Here is a 23,116-nt window from a genome sequence, read left to right as displayed (position 1 = left end):
AATTGTTAGTATAAAAACATACATTTTAGGAAGGGATAAAAATGGTAATGAATTATATATTAAAATGAACATTGCATATCTTAATTGTACACAGAACAAATGTATTAGAAAAAAGTCATTATAATAATGCAAAATTGCAGGACATAAGTTATTCCAAAAATGTTTTAAATCAAAAATTGTCGTCAAATACTTGTAAGGAATAACAACTCAACTACGATGATATGCTATACAAGCTTCTATATTGTTGAGGAGCGGATTTACTAGTCTAATTTTAATAAAATTGGCATAAAAACTACAACTATACAGTCTTACGTATACAGTATAGAATATTTGCTGTATATTTACAACACATGTAAAATAACAATTCATGTATGTTAAATAGTTTCGAGTCTCATTTGTAACACCGTTTTTAACAAGAAAATTAAATTGAAAGTTGTAATATAACTTGCATCTGAAATTATATTAGACATATTTTTAAAAATTATGTTAATCACAGGAAGGTAAAATCCATGCTAACATAATTTTTTAAAATATCTGTCTCTACATGTATTTATAAATCAACATACTGTAAATTCCTAATTAAACGCGAGGAATTAATATCCGCGTAAAATCGCGAAAAGCATCCTTCGCGGATTTTAAAATCTCGCCATTATTTTCTGAGAGTTGAAAACTAAAAGAAATAAGACGAAAGTTCAGCATTCGCGATTTTATATTCTCGCGATTTGATACAAACAAGCGGGATCGTGGAATTAAGTACTCTTGTAATAAAAGGAGTTTACAGTATTTAAATAGACGTGGTCATGATTTGGGTCAAACTTTATTTTTCCGTTTTTAATTTGAACAATGCATTCCTGTCAGTCGTCGAGAGTTCACTATTCTTTGTTGTGTAAACAAAGCTCAGATTATGTAATTGTTTACATTTTAAAAAGTCCAGGTTTGGACGTAAAATAATGTGACAAACGCTAAGAACTATTTTTATGTTAAAAACAAATAAGCAGATATAAAAATCAGCTTGAAAAAGAACTTTTACTGGTATATTGAACCAATGTAAACAAAAACATGGCACAAGCCTTGTTTACATAGCAAAGAACTGTGAGTTCTGTATCTCTCTTATAACTCTTCGACTGACACTAAAATTTTAGTGGATCATTAGAAATGTATTGATAAAGCATTGTAAACACTAAGAACTATTTTTATGTTAAAAACAAATAAGCAGATATAAAAATCAGCTTGAAAAAGAACTTTTACTGGTATATTGAACCAATGTAAACAAAAACATGGCACAAGCCTTGTTTACATAGCAAAGAACTGTGAGTTCTGTATCTCTCTTATAACTCTTCGACTGACACTAAAATTTTAGTGGATCATTAGAAATGTATTGATAAAGCATTGTAAACAATTATAACAGAAAAATTTGACCAAAATCGTGACCATGCTTCTTTGAGATTTGATTCACTAATTTTTCAAAATGCACGTTAATCTCAACATACATGAATATGGCTTATTTTCCATTCTTAAATAACACATATATGTTTTGTAACTTGAATTGCAATTACAACTTTGTACAACTACATGTATGTACAAAATAATTACATCAAAAACAATGAAACAGAATACCACCCTTGTAGAATCTTGATAAAACATGTATATTAATCAGTTCATTCCCTATACAATCATATACATGTATATCGTAGATCTTGATACAACAAAACTCTGTCAGCTTATTGATGTATTCAAAACCATTAAAGGGGCATGGTCACGATTTTGGTCAAAACTTATTTTTCCGATTTTAATATTTACAATGCTGCAGAGAGACATTTTTAATAGGCAACAGGAATTTAAGTGTCATTTGTTGAGTTATAAGCGAGTTACAGAGCTTGAAATTCTTCGCTGTGTAAACAACGCGTTTGTTTACATTTTGAACGTTGAAGTAAAAATTTCAGTTTTAAACCTAAAACGAATGTTTTAAATGTTAGGAACTGTTTATCTATGGTTCAAATAAATAAAAAGAAGCTGGAAAAAGATTTTTTTACTGGTATATTGAAACTATGTAAACAAAACAGGGCACGAGCCTTGTTCACATGACAAAGACTTGTGAGCCCTGTATCTTGCTTATAACTCTACTAATGACTCTCAAATTTTATTTGATCATTAGAAATCCATTTCTAAAGCATTGTAAATAATAAAAACATAAAAATAGATTTGACCAAAATCGTGACCATACCCCTTTAATTCCCAATGTTAATATTGAACTTTAGGTGGTATGAGATGTCATAAAGACAAATAATCCTCATTACCACTTCACTCTTTGATGGCTTGCGCATTGTCAGCAGTCTTGTTCTTTCTTGCGATGAGGCCGGCGACCATCAGAATCAGTAGTTCTATCACTTCCGCTAGACTGAGGACAGAAATCCCGGCCCACAGTCCGAGCTGGCCGCCAATGTCGCCCAGGAAGTTCCCAAACTACAGGAAAAGGCATACATAACAAGTACATGTGTACTTCCCAAACTACTGGAAAAGGTATGCCAGGATACAATCAAAGTACTCATAGTACTGAAAAGCGCTAACCCAGCTTCTGAATGTATATTAAGGATAAACAGTGTATGTATCTCATAGGGGGCGGTTATTCGATGCACCGGAAGTAGAAGTCTAACGACAATAAAGCGCTAGGCTATGCTTAGCGCTTTAAAAAGTAGTTCCCAATACTACAGGAAAAGGTATAGAACAATCTTAAGTAGTATTTGGTATATATAGTTATTTAGAATGGAGTTAGTCCTAGGCAAACTACATGCAAAGTTTCACTGTGAATTAGGCCCTACCATAGATATATGTAACCTTATGACTGGGGTTACTAAGAATTTATTGTGTTGCACTGTATCCTTGTTGGTGTTGCTATCTCTCTATTCCTGCATTAATTTATACTGTTTACAGCCAAGCTTGATACCGTAATGTACAGTTTTTAAGTAAGGAATAAGGAATCATTGTTTTAGTATTATGAGGTGATAATTTCGGTCGGGGCGTGGTCAAATCCAATAAAGCCCGACTTGACCACGCTCCGACTGAAATTATCACCTCATAATATTCAAAGAATGATTTCTTGTTATTTATATTTATATTATTTCCAATTTGTACACTTTAAAACAACATTAGTTTAAAAACATTATTTTTTTATGTAGCCCATGCTATGTATTACTACGCGGCGCAGCCAATCCTGTTTTTCGGTTATGCTATAAGACACGCCCATTTTGTCTTACTCATTTTGAATGAAGTAATTGGGTTTTAAGGTTCAAAATTAATTTGTAATGTTATCACAGACAAAGACAGTTGAAAATGTAAATATATTATTTTGTAGTCCTCGTGAATACATGTGTATGCTGATTTTGATTACTCACCGTGTATGCGTTTTCTTCTTCGATGACTGTAGTGGACAAGGTGGAGAAAAATACATGGATCTTCATCATACTGCTCGTTTCAAACTCCCTGTAAAAAAAATCGCTTGGAAATTGGTACATAAAATTCGCATCAATCAGACAGTCTTATTCTTATCCACATTAGCTATAAACTGTATTAGGCTTAACCGACCAGACATTGAAATTTAAAATTCCGACTTCGTCTCTCTGAAGCCCCTTGGCATTTAACAAAATCGCGGTACAACACTTCAAAATGGTGGCGGGAAACAGTGACAACATATGTGTCTTCAAATTTTACTTATAATTACTAGACTTTGACTAGCGTGCACGGGTTGACATATGCATATTATGTCGGGCATTTACGAAATAGATACATCAAATTTGCACACCATATTGACATTCAGAACTCTCGGAATTTTTAATATTAAAAACACTGAGTTAGAGTTATCTCCTGTATTTTCTTTCATGAGCAGAATATATAGCAATTTTTAATGAAAATTTACACGTATTTGTATCATCGTTTTTTAGTTTATCCATGCAAAAGTGATATCGTGGAAACATAAACTAAAGAGCATCCCGATTTAGTGTGAATGTAATGCGCATGTGCAAGATTGTAAAATCCGAAAAATTCAGACGATTTCCGGATTTTCAAAAGGAATTTTGGTTGATTATTAATTAGCGAAGCCTGATTGAGAAAAAATAAAAACAAATTGGTAATCTCCAAGTACCGATGATGTTAAAAATATGTAAAACAAAACACAGTACTCTTCCGATTTCTCGTTATTAAAGACCAAAAATTCGAGTCTATTATTCTAATATAGTAGTATAGAAGATTATGCACCAGAGTTGCTAATATAAAGGAAAGGTTTTGTTTCTATTGTGTAAATTCAATGTGTTAAAATCAGAAATATTCTAATATTTACAGCATATAAAAATTATGAAAATATCTTCAAATTTGAAGAATATTAGAGGAAATGCGGGCTAAGCAATATATATCGAAATTGGTCTTTACTGATTTCAGTTTAGTAGGATAAACTGATAAACATTGTGGTATTTTATCATTTAATTGAAGACTAGAAATTTCATATCTTAAACAGATGTCTCACAGAACTATAGATATTACCTACATCTGTTTTTATCATCATCTAAGTAGATGAAAAAGATAGTTGCTTTGACCTGACCTAGATGCGAGAACAAGGTCATATTTAATTACACAGATGGTATCATTTGGTAATACGGTCTGTTTGACTGCGTGAAAATTTCACGAATTACTCACCTTCTTTAATACATCTAAAAACATTTTGTTTAAATTCGACAGAAGGTTCTCTGGGACATATTCAAAATTTCGTCTTTTTAAACATTATTATTTTTCAGTATTTCTACGAATGTATCCTAGTTGTATAAAGCATACTTTCCAAATTGTTCTAACGGAAACCATCGGATCAACAAATGGGACCCAACATAGAATACACAGCTCTTTTATATGGTGTCCGGATAGCGCCATTTGCGTTAGCGCGACATCGAGTTCAGATAAACGCACCGTCGCTCTAACGCAACTTTTCACAACGCACTAACACAACCTTTGCACAACATGCTCAACACACCGTCGAACTAACACACAACACGCCGTCGCGCTTACACATCTTTGCCCAACACGCCGTCGCGCTAACGCAACTTTGCAGTTTTCACAGTCTAGTAGGAAGAAATATCAGACTGCGCATGCTGAAATATGAGGCCTGCATGCAAATATATATATATATATATATATATATATATATATATATATATATATATATATATATATATATATATATATATATATATATATAGTTATGTCATGTCACTGTATAACGATATACTAGCATGCATGTGAAACATTAATATATAAACCAATTGATAACGTTATCTTAAATATTTTTTATAATTCATAAATTCAACAATTATATATCAATGACATGTTTTATATCAATAATTATACATTTTGCAATTTTATTTGTTTTGGTAATACACAGAGCACCTTTAACGGGAAGACCTACTGGGTGCTAAACAGTTCACTGCGCACAAAAACTGCGCCGGTTTTTTACTGATTAATCCTATTTTTCAAATTCAGATGAAATAATTAATCCATTCAATTCAACTATATTGTAACTTTACTTGCCATACTTGCCTTCATTTAAAAAAAAACTAGAATGCTGTAAAAGATAAATTACTTTTGCAAGCATCTCAACAGAGTGAACATAAGAATGGTTTTGGTAAGAATACATTGGGAACATTGGTGAGGAAAAAATTGCTATCTCTTGAATATTCGGCCTTAAAAGTCAGAAATACATGTGAATGCTTTCTTTTATGATATAGACCAAATTGGCTCTCTCTCTCTCTCTCTCTCTCTCTCTCTCTCTCTCTCTCATTCACTTACGCAGAAATATTGATTCCATTTTCTTTAAGTTGGTTCTTTAGCGTCGGGACGTAAGTATCGATTGGCCAATTTGTCATCGAAAGGGTTTGTTCGTAAACTGTTTCGCTGGAAAAAAATGATTTATTTTTTTTATTGCGTAAAGTATCAGATACACTGGATTGATTAATTTTGTACATAGTAATCAAATGTTAATCTAATGAAAATAAATGTTTATTTAAGACGTTATTTAAAACTAAACTTTAATAGTTTTTTCCTTCAAAATATGTCAATTAACACGTAACATTTATACTTAGGTTTAGATTGTTACGTTTTATATTCAAATGTTAAAACTTCTTTTTTATATACTACAGATGCAATTGAAAATATAATATAACAATGATGGAATGAAAATTGTATCCACACGTATTAACAGTTTTAATCCAGATTGTCTCTATCAAAACAAATTAACAACGTTTACTCACTGACAAGGAATATTGCAAGAACCACACGTGTATGAGATATCCATATTAACGCGGATGACTTCGTTTCGTGACATTTCTGTTTGAAAGACAAGTAAATCGTGTTCTAGTGCAAAATAAACTACGACACAAACCCAATGTCAAACTTGGACGATGCTCAAGTACCGTTATCAATCATCAAACTTATCTTTATGTAACATTTTTGCGTAATGTCAAGATTTTGTTTTACAAATTGAATATATATAGTTTTCCAAGTTGTATAATTTTAATGATACCCAATAGAGTTTCGCAGGCAGGGGCTGCGTCCATGTATGTAATCTCGTGAGAACAGCCACTTGCTAAAGCTGCGGCCATTCCTACACAGTATTCTATACATTCCTATAGGGAAAAAAATCAAAGTATAAACTGCAATTTGCAATCGTTTAGTGGTTTCTTCAAACCCAAACTTTTTTAAATAGCTATCGGTCAAACACAAAGACATTTACAGTGTATAATATACTAATATTTTCACGTTTCCGTTACTTATGTAGTTTTTTATAATAAAAAAAAATTGTCCACATTTATTTGAACAATGAAATGCAATGTTTTCTTTGGTGATTCATGCCGGATATAAAGGTGGCGACATTGTAGAAAAAATACATTTTCTTCTGCAATGGTCGTTATCTTTATGGTGTCTTCCCACTTAGCTAAAATTCTGAATTTTCTGTGGGTGACTGATTTTAGCTAAGTGGGAACGGTGTTAGCTAAGTGGGAACGGTGCACAGCTAAGGGTGTCAAAGATCAAAGGAAATTAGTTAAACAATAAAATGCTTTCTTTGGTGATTCATTCGGGATATGAAGGTAGTGACATTGCAGAAAAAATACATAATCCGCGTTATGTTAATTGACATATTTTGAAGAAAAAAATTTAAAACTATTAAAGTTTAGTTTTTCAGAAGAAAAAAAAAGGGTTTGTTTTATGATTCATCTTGGAGTTAATTTTATTTCATTTAAAATTACTCAATATTCATTCTTTTGAGTGATGAGAAGGTAAATAGACATAGTTGCATTAAATGGGCATGAAAGGAGTTACAGATGAAATGAAAAAATCAAAGTAAATGAATTTGATGTAATTTTTGTTGTTGTTGCAACGTTGCATATAAAGCAGTGTAGAATTTTATCTGGAAAGTTTGTACAAACTTTTATAAGAACATTTTATAAATTTGATTTTTTTAATCACATGAAAAGGTTATGTGGATACATGATTTAAGAATGTTAGAATAAAGTTACTGAAACGCTTGATAATGTAATATTCTGCATGCGTGCTTAATTTTTTTTCCACATTATTACTGTGTGAAGTCCCCGTTATTAACTTGCATTACAAACATTTTCTTCTTTACAATGGATTTTAAAACAATGCACGTAGCAATGTAGAAAGTTGATTCCCCCCTTTTATGAAAAAACCGGATCTGTTGATTTCAAAGACACATATACAGGTTGTTATAAGCAACCCCCCCTTCCCACACACACACACACACACAATAAAAACCAAACAAACAAACAGGCAAACAAAAAATCATTAAAAAGTATAAATCGGTGATGAAGCAATAGGTCAATGAAAATATGTACGGATAAAGTTCCACCTTTTTATCTAGGCGTTTATCTAGGGATGATTATATTTACAACTCTGACGGTTTTGAAGAGCCAGAATCATATTTATCCATGTAGCTCAAAAGAATGACAATAGAAATCAAATTAAAATATGTTAACATCAGAATACATAATATATGGTCATCTTCCTTTTTAATTTATTTATTTTCAATTTTATTTTATTTATTTAATTTATAAATATGAAACCTTTCAATAATTGATAGTTCTTAACATTTTTATAACACTGTATCCATATTATCAAGAATTTCTAACAGTATATCACAGGTGAGTTTTATACAGGTAGTTCACACCTATAACAGACTGTACTCAGTGCTCACTTAGGTGTGAAAATCACAATTTTAGCTAGGTGGGAATAAGAATGTCAGAATTATAGCTACGTGGGAATAAACCATCTTATAAAAAAGAAGCTATAATAAATTGAAAACGCTAACATAGCCATCATTCAAACTCCTAAATTTCTCTGTATTTTTATCACTTATCGCTATTAAAAATGTGGAGGATCAATTCTTTATTTAAGTACATATCAGAAAAATGTCTGTTTTCTAATAAAAGTTTAAAAAAAGTTTATTTCCTGTTGTTATAGGTGCTTGCATTGGAAGCTAATGTTTTGTGTTTCTATTTAGAGCATACCGCCACACTGCTGTTGGCTGACTTGGAGCACTTCCCTTTGGACCCAGGAAGTCGTTTATATTCCACCTAAAGTAACGATATAATTTTTAATATAATGTCATCAATAGTTTGAATTTTTAACAAAAAATTAATTCTGTTATAATATCACTGTGGAATTCTATTGTCATATTTACATTTTTACATATATTAAAATTATTACATGTATATATTATACGTGACGAACGAGAGAGAGAGAGAGAGAGAGAGAGAGAGAGAGAGAGAGAGAGAGAGATTCTTACATTTTTCAAAGCAATGTTCGTCTCTGTCTGTGGCGACAGCAGGGTGCCGGTGATTTTCATGCTGGGGTTTCTGTTGGAAGGGTTCGCTGACTTCTTGGATATATCCATGATGACCCCTGCCGATCCAGTGATAAAGGGAATATACTCCTCTTTTTCAGCATTCAGTGTCAGGGTGAGGCCTATACCATGCAGCAGAGAGATCGTCATATTGTAAATTTTGTATTTAAACCCACCCAGTAAATCCGAAATTTACAATATAATAAAATCATAAATTGAGTTTCATCTATTTTGATATCCAAAAGTGTATTGATTGATTCAGCAATAATATCATATACTTTCAAACAGCAAATGATTGTTATTCAACTTTCAGTTATAATGCTACAGAGAGAAATATGATTAGTACAGGTGGACCAACGACTATTGTATTGACTGCCAGATGGAGTATTTATTGAAAAAGGTGTTTCCAGATTCGTGCGTGCAAGGGCAAGTGTGTGTATAAAAGTTAAAAATGTTGGGTATACGTTCTATAAGAGAAGAAACTATTGATTACTATTCATAAGTCATTTGTCTACACTCACAAACTTCCTAATCTCATCATCGTTTTGGAATATTCCAAGGAAACATATTTGTAAAATGCCCGAATATTTTTTGTGTAAAACAAATGCTATCTTGAATGATGACGAAGTTTACGACACAAGGTTTGTCAATCGAAACATCGCTCTATGTTCCGATTGAAGGTTTGCCAAATGTAGAAAGCAGAGAGAGACGAGAATTCTTAGTATGCTTTATTTGCTGTGGTAGTGTAAAACACTATGTAGGAAAATAGATCATTAAACAAATATACATACCTCCTTGTGGTCCCGGAGAGGCTTGTTTGGTTGACACCTGAGGTTCGAATTTATAACATCTTCCGTAGAACTCATCTCTATAAGGCTTAAGTTCACTTAAGGGGAAGAGCATAAGATAAACATGTACAAAACAGATAACAAAATGTCACATTAAAATTACATGAATATCTAAACGTGTATAAAAAGTTCATATTAAAGGGGCATGGTCGCGATTTTGGTCAAATTTTATTTTCCTGTTTTTATTATTTACAATGCTTTTTGAATGCATTTCTAATGATCAAGTGAAATTTGGGTGGCCGTCGATGAGTTTTAAGCGAGATAGAGGGCTCACAATTCTTCGTCATGTAAACAAGGCTCGTGCCCTGTTTCTGTTTACATAGGTTCAATATACCAGTAAAAAATCTTTTTCAAGATGATTTGTCAAAATTCTTATTCATTTTAAACATAAATAAACAGTTCCTAACCATTACTACATTCTTTTTAGGTCTAAAACTAGAATTTTCACTACAATATTCAAAATGTAAACAAAAATTTTGTTTACATAGCGAGGAATTGTAAGCTCGGCTACTCGCTCATAACTCAACAAATGTCACTCAAATTTGGGTTGCCTATTAAAAATGTCTTACTGAAGCATTATAAACATTAAAATCGAAAAAATAATTTTTGACAAAAATCGTGACCATGTCCCTTTAAAACAAAAAAAACGAAATGTATATTGTAAACAAAAATTTAAAAAATATGGTGTTGATGGAAAAAATATAGACAAAGAAAAAATAAACCTACCTTGTATTGCATTTAACACCTTCAAACTCGCAGGAAATAATGAATTCATTCCGCGGTTGAGCTACTTCATCTAATGTTGAATATTGAGCCATTTCCCGGTAAAACAGGTTTTTACTGTCAGAATCAGATTCTATGCCTACAAAAATGAAAAAGAAATGTGTGTGTGTGTGTGTGTGTGTGTGTGTGTGAGAGAGAGAGAGAGAGAGAGAGAGAGAGAGAGAGAGAGAGAGAGAGAGAGAGAGATTTATTGATGTCAAAATTGCTGCAACGCAAATTCACTGCTCGATAACAATTACCGTATGAACATTGACCTTAAATGTTTATTTCTAATTCTACTAGTTATTGCCGAGATCAAAGAGATGCCGCGGACATTATTCTCCAATATACTACGAACGTCATCAGTAAATTATCAGATCCCACTGATCTAAAAAATACAACTTCAAACCGTAAATTTTTTTAAAACCATGTCAATTTCACGTGTTAGTTCCAGTCAAAACGATGTATATTGCCTCAAATGTTTATTTTTAAGAGATCAATGCGGCTGTTCCGACGACCCCCCCCCCCCCTAGCACATTTTCACTGCGTGTTTTTACATAAAATATATAACTTGTAGTAGTAATATTATAATCGTATTTAATTGCCCTTAAAATATTAGGAATATGACTCCAAGATATTTTATAAATAAGTGAAGAGTATTACAAATCCAAAGAAAAATTTTGTCGTTGGCAAGTGATTCCTTTGATCGAAACACATGTACATTACTAACATAACCGTTGGGGTTTGCAATATTTTATTTTATTTAAACATCATTAGTTTTTTGCAAATTTTAGACACTGAAAATGTTTTTTAAATCACGTTATTTTATTTTTTCATTCTCTGCGATACTATCATGTCAGTGCCTACGGTTCAATTGAAGTCTATCATGTTTTGACGCAGGTTATGCACATTAGAATTAAACAAAAGTAAGCATGCTATATATGGTTGTTTAGATAATTTACTGTAGAAGAAAATGGTACTAAAAACTTTTGCATTGCATTTCGTATAAAAGCAAAAACGACTGCAACACACGGGAGGGGGTGGTTTACCTCATTGGGAGTTAGAAACCTTGTGTTATTATTATACTATAGGGTAAATTTTTTTCTCAGAAACAAGTGCCTGTGATTTGCATCCATTTTCCCCCCTTTATTTTTCCTGACGAGAAAAGATTGTAGAATTTTATAGAAACTGAGATAAGTGAAAAATACACGATCCAATTCAAACATGATAAAAAGCATTTTAAGTTTTAATGTCACTGTATGCGACAAAAATTTAAGGACGACTCTGTGCACGAAAATACATACCCAGTGGGGCCTGAGGTTGATACATCTTGAGATATTTCTACAAAAATACATCGTTTGATTTAATTCTTTTATATTATAATAATTATTATATAAAAGAAATTAGTGTAGTTTTTATTTGCTAAAGGGTGACAAAGGACTTTGAGTGTTATGAAATACAAATATCTTAATTATTGGCAAACTTACTAAAAATACTTGCAAACTTACTTTACAAATCTACATGTAGTATTGTTTAGATTTTGCAATTGTGTGTTACTATGTATAAAAATTTAAAAATTATATGTGTGAAGTTAACATATATACAAGTTTCTATCATAATTTTAATTTTATTTAGTCTCATTAGAATAAAATAAAATCGCTCAGATTTTATTCAGTATAGTTAGGACGTTTTTTCGTATTTTTTTTTATAAAATAATTTTTTCATAAAAGTAAAAGTGTTTGATTGAAGACAATTTTTAATTGATTTTAATTTCTTTTAAACGTTCAGTTTAAACATTTTGCCTGGCAAGATTCATTTCAAGTTTTGGTCGCCATATACATTTGCTGAACATATTCAAAATAAAAAAAAAAATACCTCAAGATATAGTCCGAACTCCGTTAATTCAACTTGATTCTTTGTGGCTGTTTCATTGATAATTTGGAAAAGCTTTTCATTTTCCAACATTTTTGAAAACTTCATAGGATTGAGATTGCAGAAGGAAACCTTTGGAAATTCGATTTCTCCGTAACTCTGTTTCATCAAAGTGTTCGTGGGTTCTCTGAAGTAGTCAGAAGTAATAAAAATGATGATGATGATGATGATGATGATGATGATGATGATGAAGTAGTAAAAACAAAATTACAAGTTTCATCATATTTTAATAATTAAGCATTGAATGCATGTTTTTGGATGACGTCGGTCCCATAACACACCAAGGCTGTGCAGACAAACTGAATACGGCGCGTTAGATGCGTTATATTGATGTTTATTATATAATTGATTAGTTCCTAGCTCTCTGATTTGCTCATATCCAACTATCTCGAAAAAAACAGAACGTTTTATTACCTAATCAAAGGGATTTCGTTGTTTTATTACAAATTAAATATTTGCGTCTATTTTGAACTGCCGGTCAATAGACTGCGATTTATTAGGCCGCCGATCAATAGACTGCGATCTATTGGACCGCCGGTCAATAGACTGTGATCTATTGGACCGGTGTAATGAAGAATAATGACCCCGTAGAATAATGACCGGGGGTCATTTTTCTACGTAGAATAATGACCCCCCTAGCTGAAGAATAATTGGATTTTTCTGAAGAAAAAAGACCCAGGGGTTATTTTTCTTCATGTTAAACATGAAGAAAAATGACCCCCATAAAAAAATGCCCCCCCCCCCTAAACATGAATAGAAATTGGTTACCCCGTATCCAAGATAGGACTTTGAAATTACTTAATTTTTTCACTCTGTTCAACTGATTTTGAAGTTATAAACACCGAACTTGTAAATAAATCGCTGTATATAGTTTTTCATATTCGAAGCAAGTACGCGCAAAACACTCTGACATTGCCACAAATTGATTGATAACAGTTACGTTACTTCTCTTGTCGACATACGGCGGGAAATAACGCAAATAAAGAAAAATTCATACAAAATGGTAATATTGTGTGATAATTAACGAACAATAATCATGAAAGAATAATCGTTGTAATGATATAAGCAATATTCATTGGTGAATGAATTGTCAATCGAAGAATGATACATATCTATGGTGCATATATCTTTATGGAAAAAAACTAAGGGGGCGGGTAACGTAGGAATATGAATATATACTTCTTATTTACATGTCTTGGGGAAAATGATTTTTTTTTTTTTTTAAATCATTCTGCGTTAGTTTTGTTTTCTTCTACGTAATACAAGAACATCAATATTATAAACATTTGTTGTAATGTTGTTTTGTGATCATGAATAGACTTTATTCCTTTAGAGCAAATGTGTGAAGAGTACCTGACTATAGTAAATCTTAATAGATAATAAACACTGATCGATTATAATAAGAAAAGATTGTTTCTGAAAGCGTTGATAAGAGGTTATTGCCCATGTTAAGGGTTTATATCCCCCTTGATTTTGATCACACGATCTTTATTGTATCCAAAGTTACCAATGCTCATACAAACTATTGAAGCATTAATCATCTTGATATTAACTAAACTTACTAAAGTATGCCGAGGATAAAGTAAAATATATTTTCTGTACGAGTACTCTCAGTACTTTGACGATTTTCCTTATTGGCCATTAACCTCTACTGGCTGCTGTCAATGCCTACTAACTTCAGCTTGGTTATAATGCCTAATAGTGGAGTAAACTTTTCATAATTTTGGTTTCATCATTAATTCTGGGTGATGAACTAGTATACCAAGCAGTTTGTATTGTGGAAATCCTCAATGCAAGTATAATTCATGAACAATATGAAGAGTATAGAAGATACGACGGCGAAGCGCGAAGATACGAAGACGAAAGTGCTAAGTTGCGAAGGCGAAGAAGTGATACAACTATCGCTTTTTCGCATTTGCAACTTCGCACTCTTGCCTTCGAATCATCGCGCTTTCGCCTTTTTAGCTCACCGAGACGAAGTCAATGGGAGCATATGCTATACCCCCGGTGTTGGCGTCCAGAGCTGGTTAAAGTTTTAGTTGCAGCTCCTGTATCTAAGCTATTACTTGTCCTCTCTTCACCAAAATTACATGGATGATGCATCTGGACCTACTGAATCTGGTTCCTAACTTTCAGATGATGGAGGAGGTTAAGGTTTTTGGAGCAGGTTTAAAGTTTTTGTTGCAGGTGCCCTTTAATAGCGATATCTAAGTTACTGCTGGTCCGTACTTCACCAAACTTGCATGGATGGTGTGTCTTATGATACTGATGCACCAGACAGGCTTGAGTGCTGAATCTGAGCTATAGGTTTCGGATGCTGGAGGAGGTTAAGGTTTTTGGAGCAGGTTAAAGTTTTTGTTGCAGGTGCCCTCTAATGATTATATCTTAGTTACTACTGGTCCTAAATTCATTAAACTTGTATGGATGGTGCGTCTTATGATACTGATGCACCTGACAGACCTGAATCTGAGCCACAGGTTTCGGATGCTGGAGGAGGTTAAGATTGTAAGAGCTGGTTAAAGTTTTTGAAACAGGTGCCCTCTGATGATGATATCTTAGTTATAACTTGTCCTAACTTCACCAGACTTCCATGGATGGTGCGTCTTATGATACTGATGCACCTGACAGGCTTGAATGCTGAGTCTGAGCCATAGGTTTCGGATGCTGGATAATGTTAAGTTTTTTTGGAACAGGTAACATATTTAATAGATAATAGTACTATTTCAAACTTGCATAGCTGATTAAACTGTAATATGAATGAATCGCAGATGTAACTTCAGATGCAGAGCTTGATCTCCATTATTAAGGATACTCAAAATATATATCTTTGCTGGTGCCCTCTGATGATGATATCTTAGTTATTTCAGGTCCTAACTTCACCTAACCTGAATGGATGGTGTGTCTTATGATACAGATGCACCTGACAGGCATGGATGCTGAATCAGAGCCATAGGTTGGAGATGCTGGAGGAGGTAAAAGTTTTAATTGCTGGTGCCCTCTGATGATGATATCTTAGTTATTACTGGTGCTAACCTCACCAATCTTGCATGGATGGTGCGTCTTATGATACTGATGCACCTGACAGGCTTGAACGCTGAATCAGAGCCATAGGTTTATGATTCTTGATGAGTTTTAGTTTTTTGGAACATGTCACATGTTTTATAGATGATAGCTTGCATAGTTGATTTAACTATATTATAAATGAAACGCAGAGGCTGCTTTAGATGCAGAGCCTGATCTCCATTATCAAGGATGCTTGAGAAATCACCTTCCTCACTCAAACCTGCTTGATAGATAGATGTGGTTGTTAAATGACGTAACATGATTCCTATGATATAGTATTGTATGATTTGAAACACTATTGTTTAATAAGATACAATATAATACCATATGTTATATTGTAAATCATTTTATGATACGATAAAATATTGTATCAATTTTTTTAAATATTTTATGATATGATGTTGTATCATGATATTGTTATGTATAGTATTGATTATTATGATACAATATTGTATAATATCATATTGTATTATTTATTAATTATTTAATCACATGATACTATTACATATGATATTGCAATATATAATATTGCATCCTATGATATTATATTGTATATTCTATGATATTGTATTATACAGTATTGTATAATATGATATTGGTTTCTGTAATATAGAATTATATAACATGAAAATGTATATATATGATGTTGAAATATTATAAAATATCGTATCATACGATATTGTATAATATGATAGTGGTTTATATGATATATTATCATATCACATGCAATTGTATTTTATGATATGATATATTTTTATAATATGATTGTATTATATAATATTTTATTTTATCCCATGATATTGTATCATTTATTTGATACAATGTTGTATAAAATTACATTGTATTATACATGTATAATACAATATCATATTATGTATCACATATGAAACAGTATCATACAATACTATATCATACTATAATATTTACATTCACTTTCTTTCCCTCTATTAAATTGCATTGGTTGATTTGAGTGATATTTATGCACAACACAGAAGACCCAATCACCAAATCTGGTGCGTATGAATACATTTAGTATTCCTTCAGTATTTCTCAAAGAACAAGAACTGACTCTTCTCGCGACTTCAAACCGGATAACGACCTGATATTATATTTACGCTGATAAATATTTCATTGATGTAAATATATTTTGACAGTTAAATGAATTCAATTGATTAATTTCTTAGTTTACCAAGAGTATATTCATTAAATTACAGAAAGAAAAATAAAATTGTGTTATTAGAATTTAAAACGCTGTGCACGATTTATGTCAGCATATTTCGGCTGTTCCAGTGGCCATTCCGTTAATTTCGCATTATTCGTTGAATAAGACAGAGCTTTTTTAAAAAAAGTCATATTTGCGGGAAGGAAATACATGTTTTAAAAACGTAAATATAAGCATTGATTTATTATTTTTTTGAAAGATGAGGTCTTATAACTGCAACGATGAGTGCAAACAAATTTTCATAACGCGCTAGCGCGCGTTATACAATTTGTATGCACACACCGTTGCAGTCATGAGACCACATCTTTCAAAAAATAATAAATCAATGCTTAATTATTCAATATAATATCATATGTTTCAATATTATGATGTATTATTGCAATATGATATTGTTTCATATAATACTATATTGTATTATGTTTTATGATATTCTATTATTTGATAAAATACAATTATAATGTATAACACGTTACAATGCCATATCATACGTTACAATATCATATCACAATTTTTTACGGTATGTTATGGTAATATATGATATATATTGTAAGTTTCATAGGATGCAATTTTAATTTTATATTATTGTATTGATTAACATATGAACATATGATTATCATACACATTTTTAACAGATAATATACGATATTGTTTCAAAACAGAATCCATGAATATCCAAGACCATAAAGGATAGTTTACATATAATATGATAAAGTTGGTCTCATAAAGGTGATGCCTCATAAAGGTGATGCCTCGTCTCGGTGAGCTTTGTAATCTGTGATTACCTATGTTTTATAATTGCGGAGCTCTCCATCGTTTAAAGGGTTCCGAGGCATATTTTGGATTTTTTTTTCTTTATAAAATTAATAAAAATAAATTATCCAGGAGGATAGGGTCCGGACTCCCTCTCCCGTTTTACTGCGTAAAATTATTAATATTGAATTTTCCGGGGGCGGACCCCCTCTCCCCCTCTAGATCCATGCATGAGCAAGGGGTAACGCAAAATGAAATTAGAATGTTACCGTGTCGGTCCACGGTAAACAGACGGCTTGTAAGTGACAGAAGTCTAGAAGTGCATATGTACACATTGTGGCGGATATTAAATTTTGTGTGGAGTAGATAATGATTAGGCATAGCCAGCACTGGTAAAAATATATGTTACATGTACACATTAAAATATTTATAAACATTCATAGTAAGCGCGATGGCATAGCGCATGCGTACCAATAATAGCATGGATTAATCGGAAAACCTTGGCGAGTACGGTGCCTGTATTAAAATCTATGCAATCGACCGAGACTTGCTGAATGCAATCAAAAAAGGCGAAGGCAAAAGTGCGAAGATGCGAAGGCCAGAGTGTTAGTTGGGAAGGAGCGATAGTAGTATCGCTCCTACGCCCTCGCACATTCGCACTTTAGGCATCACATCTTCGCGCTTAATCGTCGCATCTTCGCACTTTTGCTCCTTCGCCTTCGCACTATCGCCTTTGCAACTATAGTCTGTCCCAAGTTATTGCTTCCATCGCTTTTTGATGATTTTTAATAAAATTACACATACCTGTGAAAGAAATACAGTTGAAATCGTTTAAAGGGAATATATCCAAGATATTTTCATTGAACAATTATCCCTTTCCTCTCAGAAAAATTCACAGGAACGAAAACATATTCCTTACGGAGATTTATAATGGGGAATGTTTACATCTTTTCTCCATTCGGAATACACTCGGAATACATCGCGCAATTTTTTAACGTTATCATCCGGGCTTATTAATGGCTGTTGCAATGCAAAATCTCCGTAGACTTTCAATTTCGGGATGTGTATTGAAACCTGAAGCGGTAGAGGGGACGTTTCAAAACAGATAATCTGGGCTTTTTTTTTTATTATAGGATGAACGTAGTTTGAGCACAAAGGTATTTACTATTATTGAAATATCAAGCAAAAAGTGGTGGAAGCAAAAACTCAGGACAGAGTATAAGGTCGAAGTGGCCCTATCGGAACACCATAGATATATGTAAACGTAATTGTTAAGATAACAACCATACCCCGATGCAATACGGAAGGATGTTTATTTTCTAAGATATACCCCTTTTTTTACTTTAAGTTTATTTGAATATGAATTATAATTTCTGTTACTTTCTGTAAACTGCAGCAGTAAAAATTACAATAGTGTAAAGACTATTTCACAAATAATAAAAAAATATACCGAAAAACTTTAATTTACAAGGGGGTCATTATTCTACAGGGGGTCACTTTTCTCCATGTGGAGTGTGCTCATTTTTATGAAAATGACACTTATTCTTCAGGCAAAGGGGTCATTTTTCTACGTAGAATAATGACCGGGGGTCATTTTTCGGCGTAGAATAATGACCGGGGGGTCATTATTCTACGTAGAAAAATGACCCCCGGTCATTATTCTACGGGGGTCATTATTCTTCATTACACCGGCAACGTATATCAGAACGCATGCATGTTATGATGTTAAATCCTTTCGCAGGGAATGTATATTCCTTTACATAGACGCTGTTTTTAGTACTTGGTAAAACCAAATTCAATGTTATCAAAATGAAGTATCAAATAATCAACAGTTTTAAAGCCTCATATAAGGTAAAAGACTTTTAAAAATCTAATGGGTTGAAGACTTCTCCTTCTTTGTGTAAACTAATATTAAATTGAGATGTTGTAATGCATACAACAGGTTTGGTGCATGTAAAAGATGAAAAAAAATCTTAGCAATGTGCAAATTGTAAACCCAGAAAACTAAAAAAGAAACTAGGTAATAAAACAATTATTTAATGCTTGAACAGTCAATAGACCAGAATTTTTTCCCTTGGTGCAGGGAACAGCTCAGTATTATCTATTGCCCTCGGCCGTTGGCCTCGGGCAATATATCATACTGAGCTGTTCCCTGCACCTCGGGAAAAATATTCTGGTCTATTGACTGCTCAAGCATCAAATGATTGTATAATATTCCCCTGCACGTGGCCTAGGAGGTCAATATAACATTTGATTTTCTCTACATTGGACTAAAAATAGATCGTCCAATGAAACATCGCGTTTTTCAGTTTCTTCGCCTATGGTTTCAAACTAAAACATTGCTTGATCACACTCAATTTAATATATGTTTGTATCAATTCGTCGCTGAATCATAATAAAATAATTATCGCTGGGGGTTTTTTCGATCAGTACGATGATTTAGCTACCCTCGAAGTACAATCTTCACCTCCCCTCCGGCTCGATGAATTTTGCACTTCTCGGGTAGCTAACTCATCGTATTGACCTCAAAAACAGCAATAATTGTATAATATTTGTATGAGGTATTTGCATATCGTCGCTTAAAGTATGATTCCCTCTATTTCGTTAGGAAACTTATATATAGTTAATTCATACAAACAGCCAGACTGAAATCTACACGCCCCGTTTATCGATTGGTCGAAATCTATGAACAGCGACCTAAGAAAAATCACGGACTGCACGAAATAATCATGATGATGTCAGACTCAAAGTCTCAAAGGAGACGATTTGGCCATGGCTGTTTTTTTTGGCTAACGTAATTATGAACACTAACAGTAATTTAGTGAATTTTACTTACTTTTTATAATCAATTTATTAATTAGCTGAAATAAAGATGTTAATATAAACGGGTTATGAAGGAAGCGATCATTGCAGAAAAAATTTACATGTACATAACGCGCTAAAGCGGGTTATGTATTTTTTCTGCAATGTCGCCACCTTCATAACCCGCATGAATCATTTTATTGTTTAAATATACGCTTTAACTCGGGGATATGAAACATAAGTGAAACAGCCATATTGACGTACACGTTATTTAATCCGCGACTATTTAAATATAATTTATATTGAGAAAAAAATTGTTCTGAAACGTCTCTGTTGTTAACGAATAGATATTATTTTACGACTATTGATTTTGTACGTAGGTTTGAAAGTTTTATTCAATGTTACTTGAATAAATATTATCAAAACGCGTTTTGACGTTTATATTTGTGCTCATGTGCCGTGAATAGGCTAAGTGTTTTACAGGTAATTGAACGTTGTAGATTTCCAATTAATATTTAAAACCAAAACGTTCACAAACAAGTTATTGTAATTTAAGTTCTTCTTAATTAAAACATGTAAAATTGATGTTTATTATATGTGTTCATAATTGAAACGTTCTTCTTTCAAAACAAAACTATGGTTGGTTTTTTTTTAATAATATAGAACAAAAATCAATATTGTCAATCTCTGTAGCTAATTGCTTTATGTTAGAGACAAAAAGCATGACCCTATTACATTAACTTATGTACAGCACAACTGCTGAAGAATTTCAAATTGCAACGAGGTTATATTGTAAGCTTTGATACAGATAAGATATAGATAGCACGAAGGAAATAGTAATGGAAAATATGAGTAAAATCACACACAGACAATATTTTATTATAATTTTACAATTATTTATTATTTATTATATAGCAAAATATTACCGAAAAATTTATTTTTTGACAAATACTTGTTTCATCGTGCATGTTTAGAGAATCTTCATTTGTCAAATCCAGAATTGAGCACTATCAAAACTACTATTAGCATTACTTTATTATGTTCCAAATCTGTGTGTAAACGGAGATCGATTAGATGGCGTGTGGTTGAAAGAACATGCTATATAGTTACACGATCACACTTCTATCTCTTGATGTAAAAATGTGTTATATATTGAGTGAATATCAATGTATAAAGACAAAAAATATTTTAGAATGTACAATTGTATTATGTAACAAAATATGTACTTGCATATACTAGAAACTTAAACGCCAGTGAATGTGCATAAAATATTGCAGAACTTATTTTACATTTTCCCCTTTTTTCATCTCCAATATCTCCATTATTTCCTCTTATTTTCTAACTGTAATTGATTGTGCGAAGCGGAGGTTGACAATGGTTTTTGAGGGGTGTCAATTTCAACAGAGAATTTTTATATTGCTTTTATATAGAAATGACGTGAATTCTACGCCGAACCGTACGCGCATTATTTACGCGCATGTAACAATTCGTTTTGTTATACTTTCATGTTAAATACTGAAATCTGATTGGTTAAGACGCAGTTAATAATATTTATTGTTATACTTTCATGTTAAATACTGAAATCTGATTGGTTAAGACGCAGTTAATAATATTTACTATTACCCTCAGCGTTAGCAACGCACTTGGCAACGGGTAACATTAAAAAATGTTACATGCGCGAAAATTATGCGCGTACGGTTCGCTGTAGAATTCACGTTATTCCTATATAAAAGCAGTAAAATTTTCTTTAAAATTTTAAAAAAGACATTCAGTATAACAAAATAAATAGTGCCTGTTTGGGAGGATAACAGTTGAAATTGACACCCCTCGAACACCATTGTCAACCTCCGCTTCGCGTCGGTTGACAATGGTTTTCTCGGGGTGTCAATTTCAACTGTTACCCTCCCAAACAGGCACTATTTATATAGTGTTACCCGTTGCTAAGTGTGTTGCTAACGCCGAGGGTAATAGAACGGATTATCAACTGCGTCTAAACCAATCAGATTTCAGTATTTAACATGAAAGTATAATAATATTAATTGTTATAGTTGTGCCAGGATCTATAACGGAAAGAACTAATATAAGCTACTTTGTTTGCTGTTTAATCCATTATCACTGCACCGATATATACCAACGTATATATTATGAACAAAATACTTCTTAAACAATTAGTTACACCTTTGCATTTTTTGCCTCGCTATCTTCGCACTCTGCCATCAACCAAATACATGTATTCCAAAAATGTTATTATATCTTAGGTTAAATTAACTTTGCATGCTTTTAGTTTAATTTCAAAATAACGATAACGATTAATACAAACAATGTAATAGACCAAACTTAGAACGATAATAATTCTCATTTTTACCCTTTCGTATCTTTGCATAACACGACCAAAAAAAAAACAACAACAACAAAAAACAAAAACAAAAACCAAAAAAAACAACAAACAAAAAACAAAAAACCAGGAATCAAAACCAAAAAAAAAAAGACGAAAGGTCCCGATACCTATACATACCGGCATAATACATGCATGTAGTCAGAGTACCAAGTATGACTTACGATTGAAATTGCACGTAGAGGCTGTAGGTCTGAAACAGACAGTACGCAATGCATGCGCAAAACAGCAACATCCACAGAATCTTTTGAATCAGGAACTGGGCACTTCCAAAACGGCCGATTCCGTGCATGGAGGTATATTCTGTAAACTCCTTGCATATTTTGGGTATATGTTTCGGCATCTTTCAGTATGAGGAATAATACGGAATAACTCCTATATATTTGTCAAATATTCTTTATATATGGAAGATGGTATTGCTTTGATGTTCGAGCAGTAGGTTA

At 32.5% G+C, this 23,116-nt stretch overlaps 1 protein-coding gene across 1 annotated transcript; it reads right to left on the bottom strand.

The window, feature by feature from the left end:
- Positions 1–1,174: 1,174 nt before the first annotated feature.
- On the bottom strand, positions 1,175–23,110 carry LOC105348310 (acid-sensing ion channel 1). Its single transcript, XM_066075301.1, has 12 exons — positions 22,838–23,110; positions 12,385–12,568; positions 11,814–11,850; positions 10,474–10,609; positions 9,691–9,785; positions 8,843–9,021; positions 8,565–8,630; positions 6,560–6,662; positions 6,288–6,363; positions 5,827–5,931; positions 3,393–3,480; positions 1,175–2,463 (listed from the first exon to the last, which is right to left on the bottom strand). The coding sequence occupies exons 1-12, from the start codon at positions 23,014–23,016 to the stop codon at positions 2,302–2,304; spliced, it is 1,410 nt and encodes a 469-aa protein (XP_065931373.1). The 5' UTR covers positions 23,017–23,110; the 3' UTR covers positions 1,175–2,301.
- Between the last annotated feature and the right edge of the window lie 6 nt (positions 23,111–23,116).

Source organism: Magallana gigas, chromosome 2, assembly GCF_963853765.1.
Source record: "Magallana gigas chromosome 2, xbMagGiga1.1, whole genome shotgun sequence".
Lineage (NCBI taxonomy): Eukaryota > Metazoa > Mollusca > Bivalvia > Ostreida > Ostreidae > Magallana > Magallana gigas.
This window is presented reverse-complemented; position numbering and strand designations above follow the sequence as displayed.

Bases quoted from the DNA above. Each gene is read 5' to 3' on its own strand.
- LOC105348310 (XM_066075301.1), bottom strand. From the start codon at position 23,016: ATGCCGAAACATATACCCAAAATATGCAAGGAGTTTACAGAATATACC. The intron at 9,022-9,690 runs GTATGTATATTT...TGCATGGTATAG, and splicing joins CTCTCCGGGACCACAAGGAG to GCCTCACCCTGACACTGAAT. The intron at 2,464-3,392 runs GTGAGTAATCAA...CTTTTCCTGTAG, and splicing joins AAGAAGAAAACGCATACACG to TTTGGGAACTTCCTGGGCGA.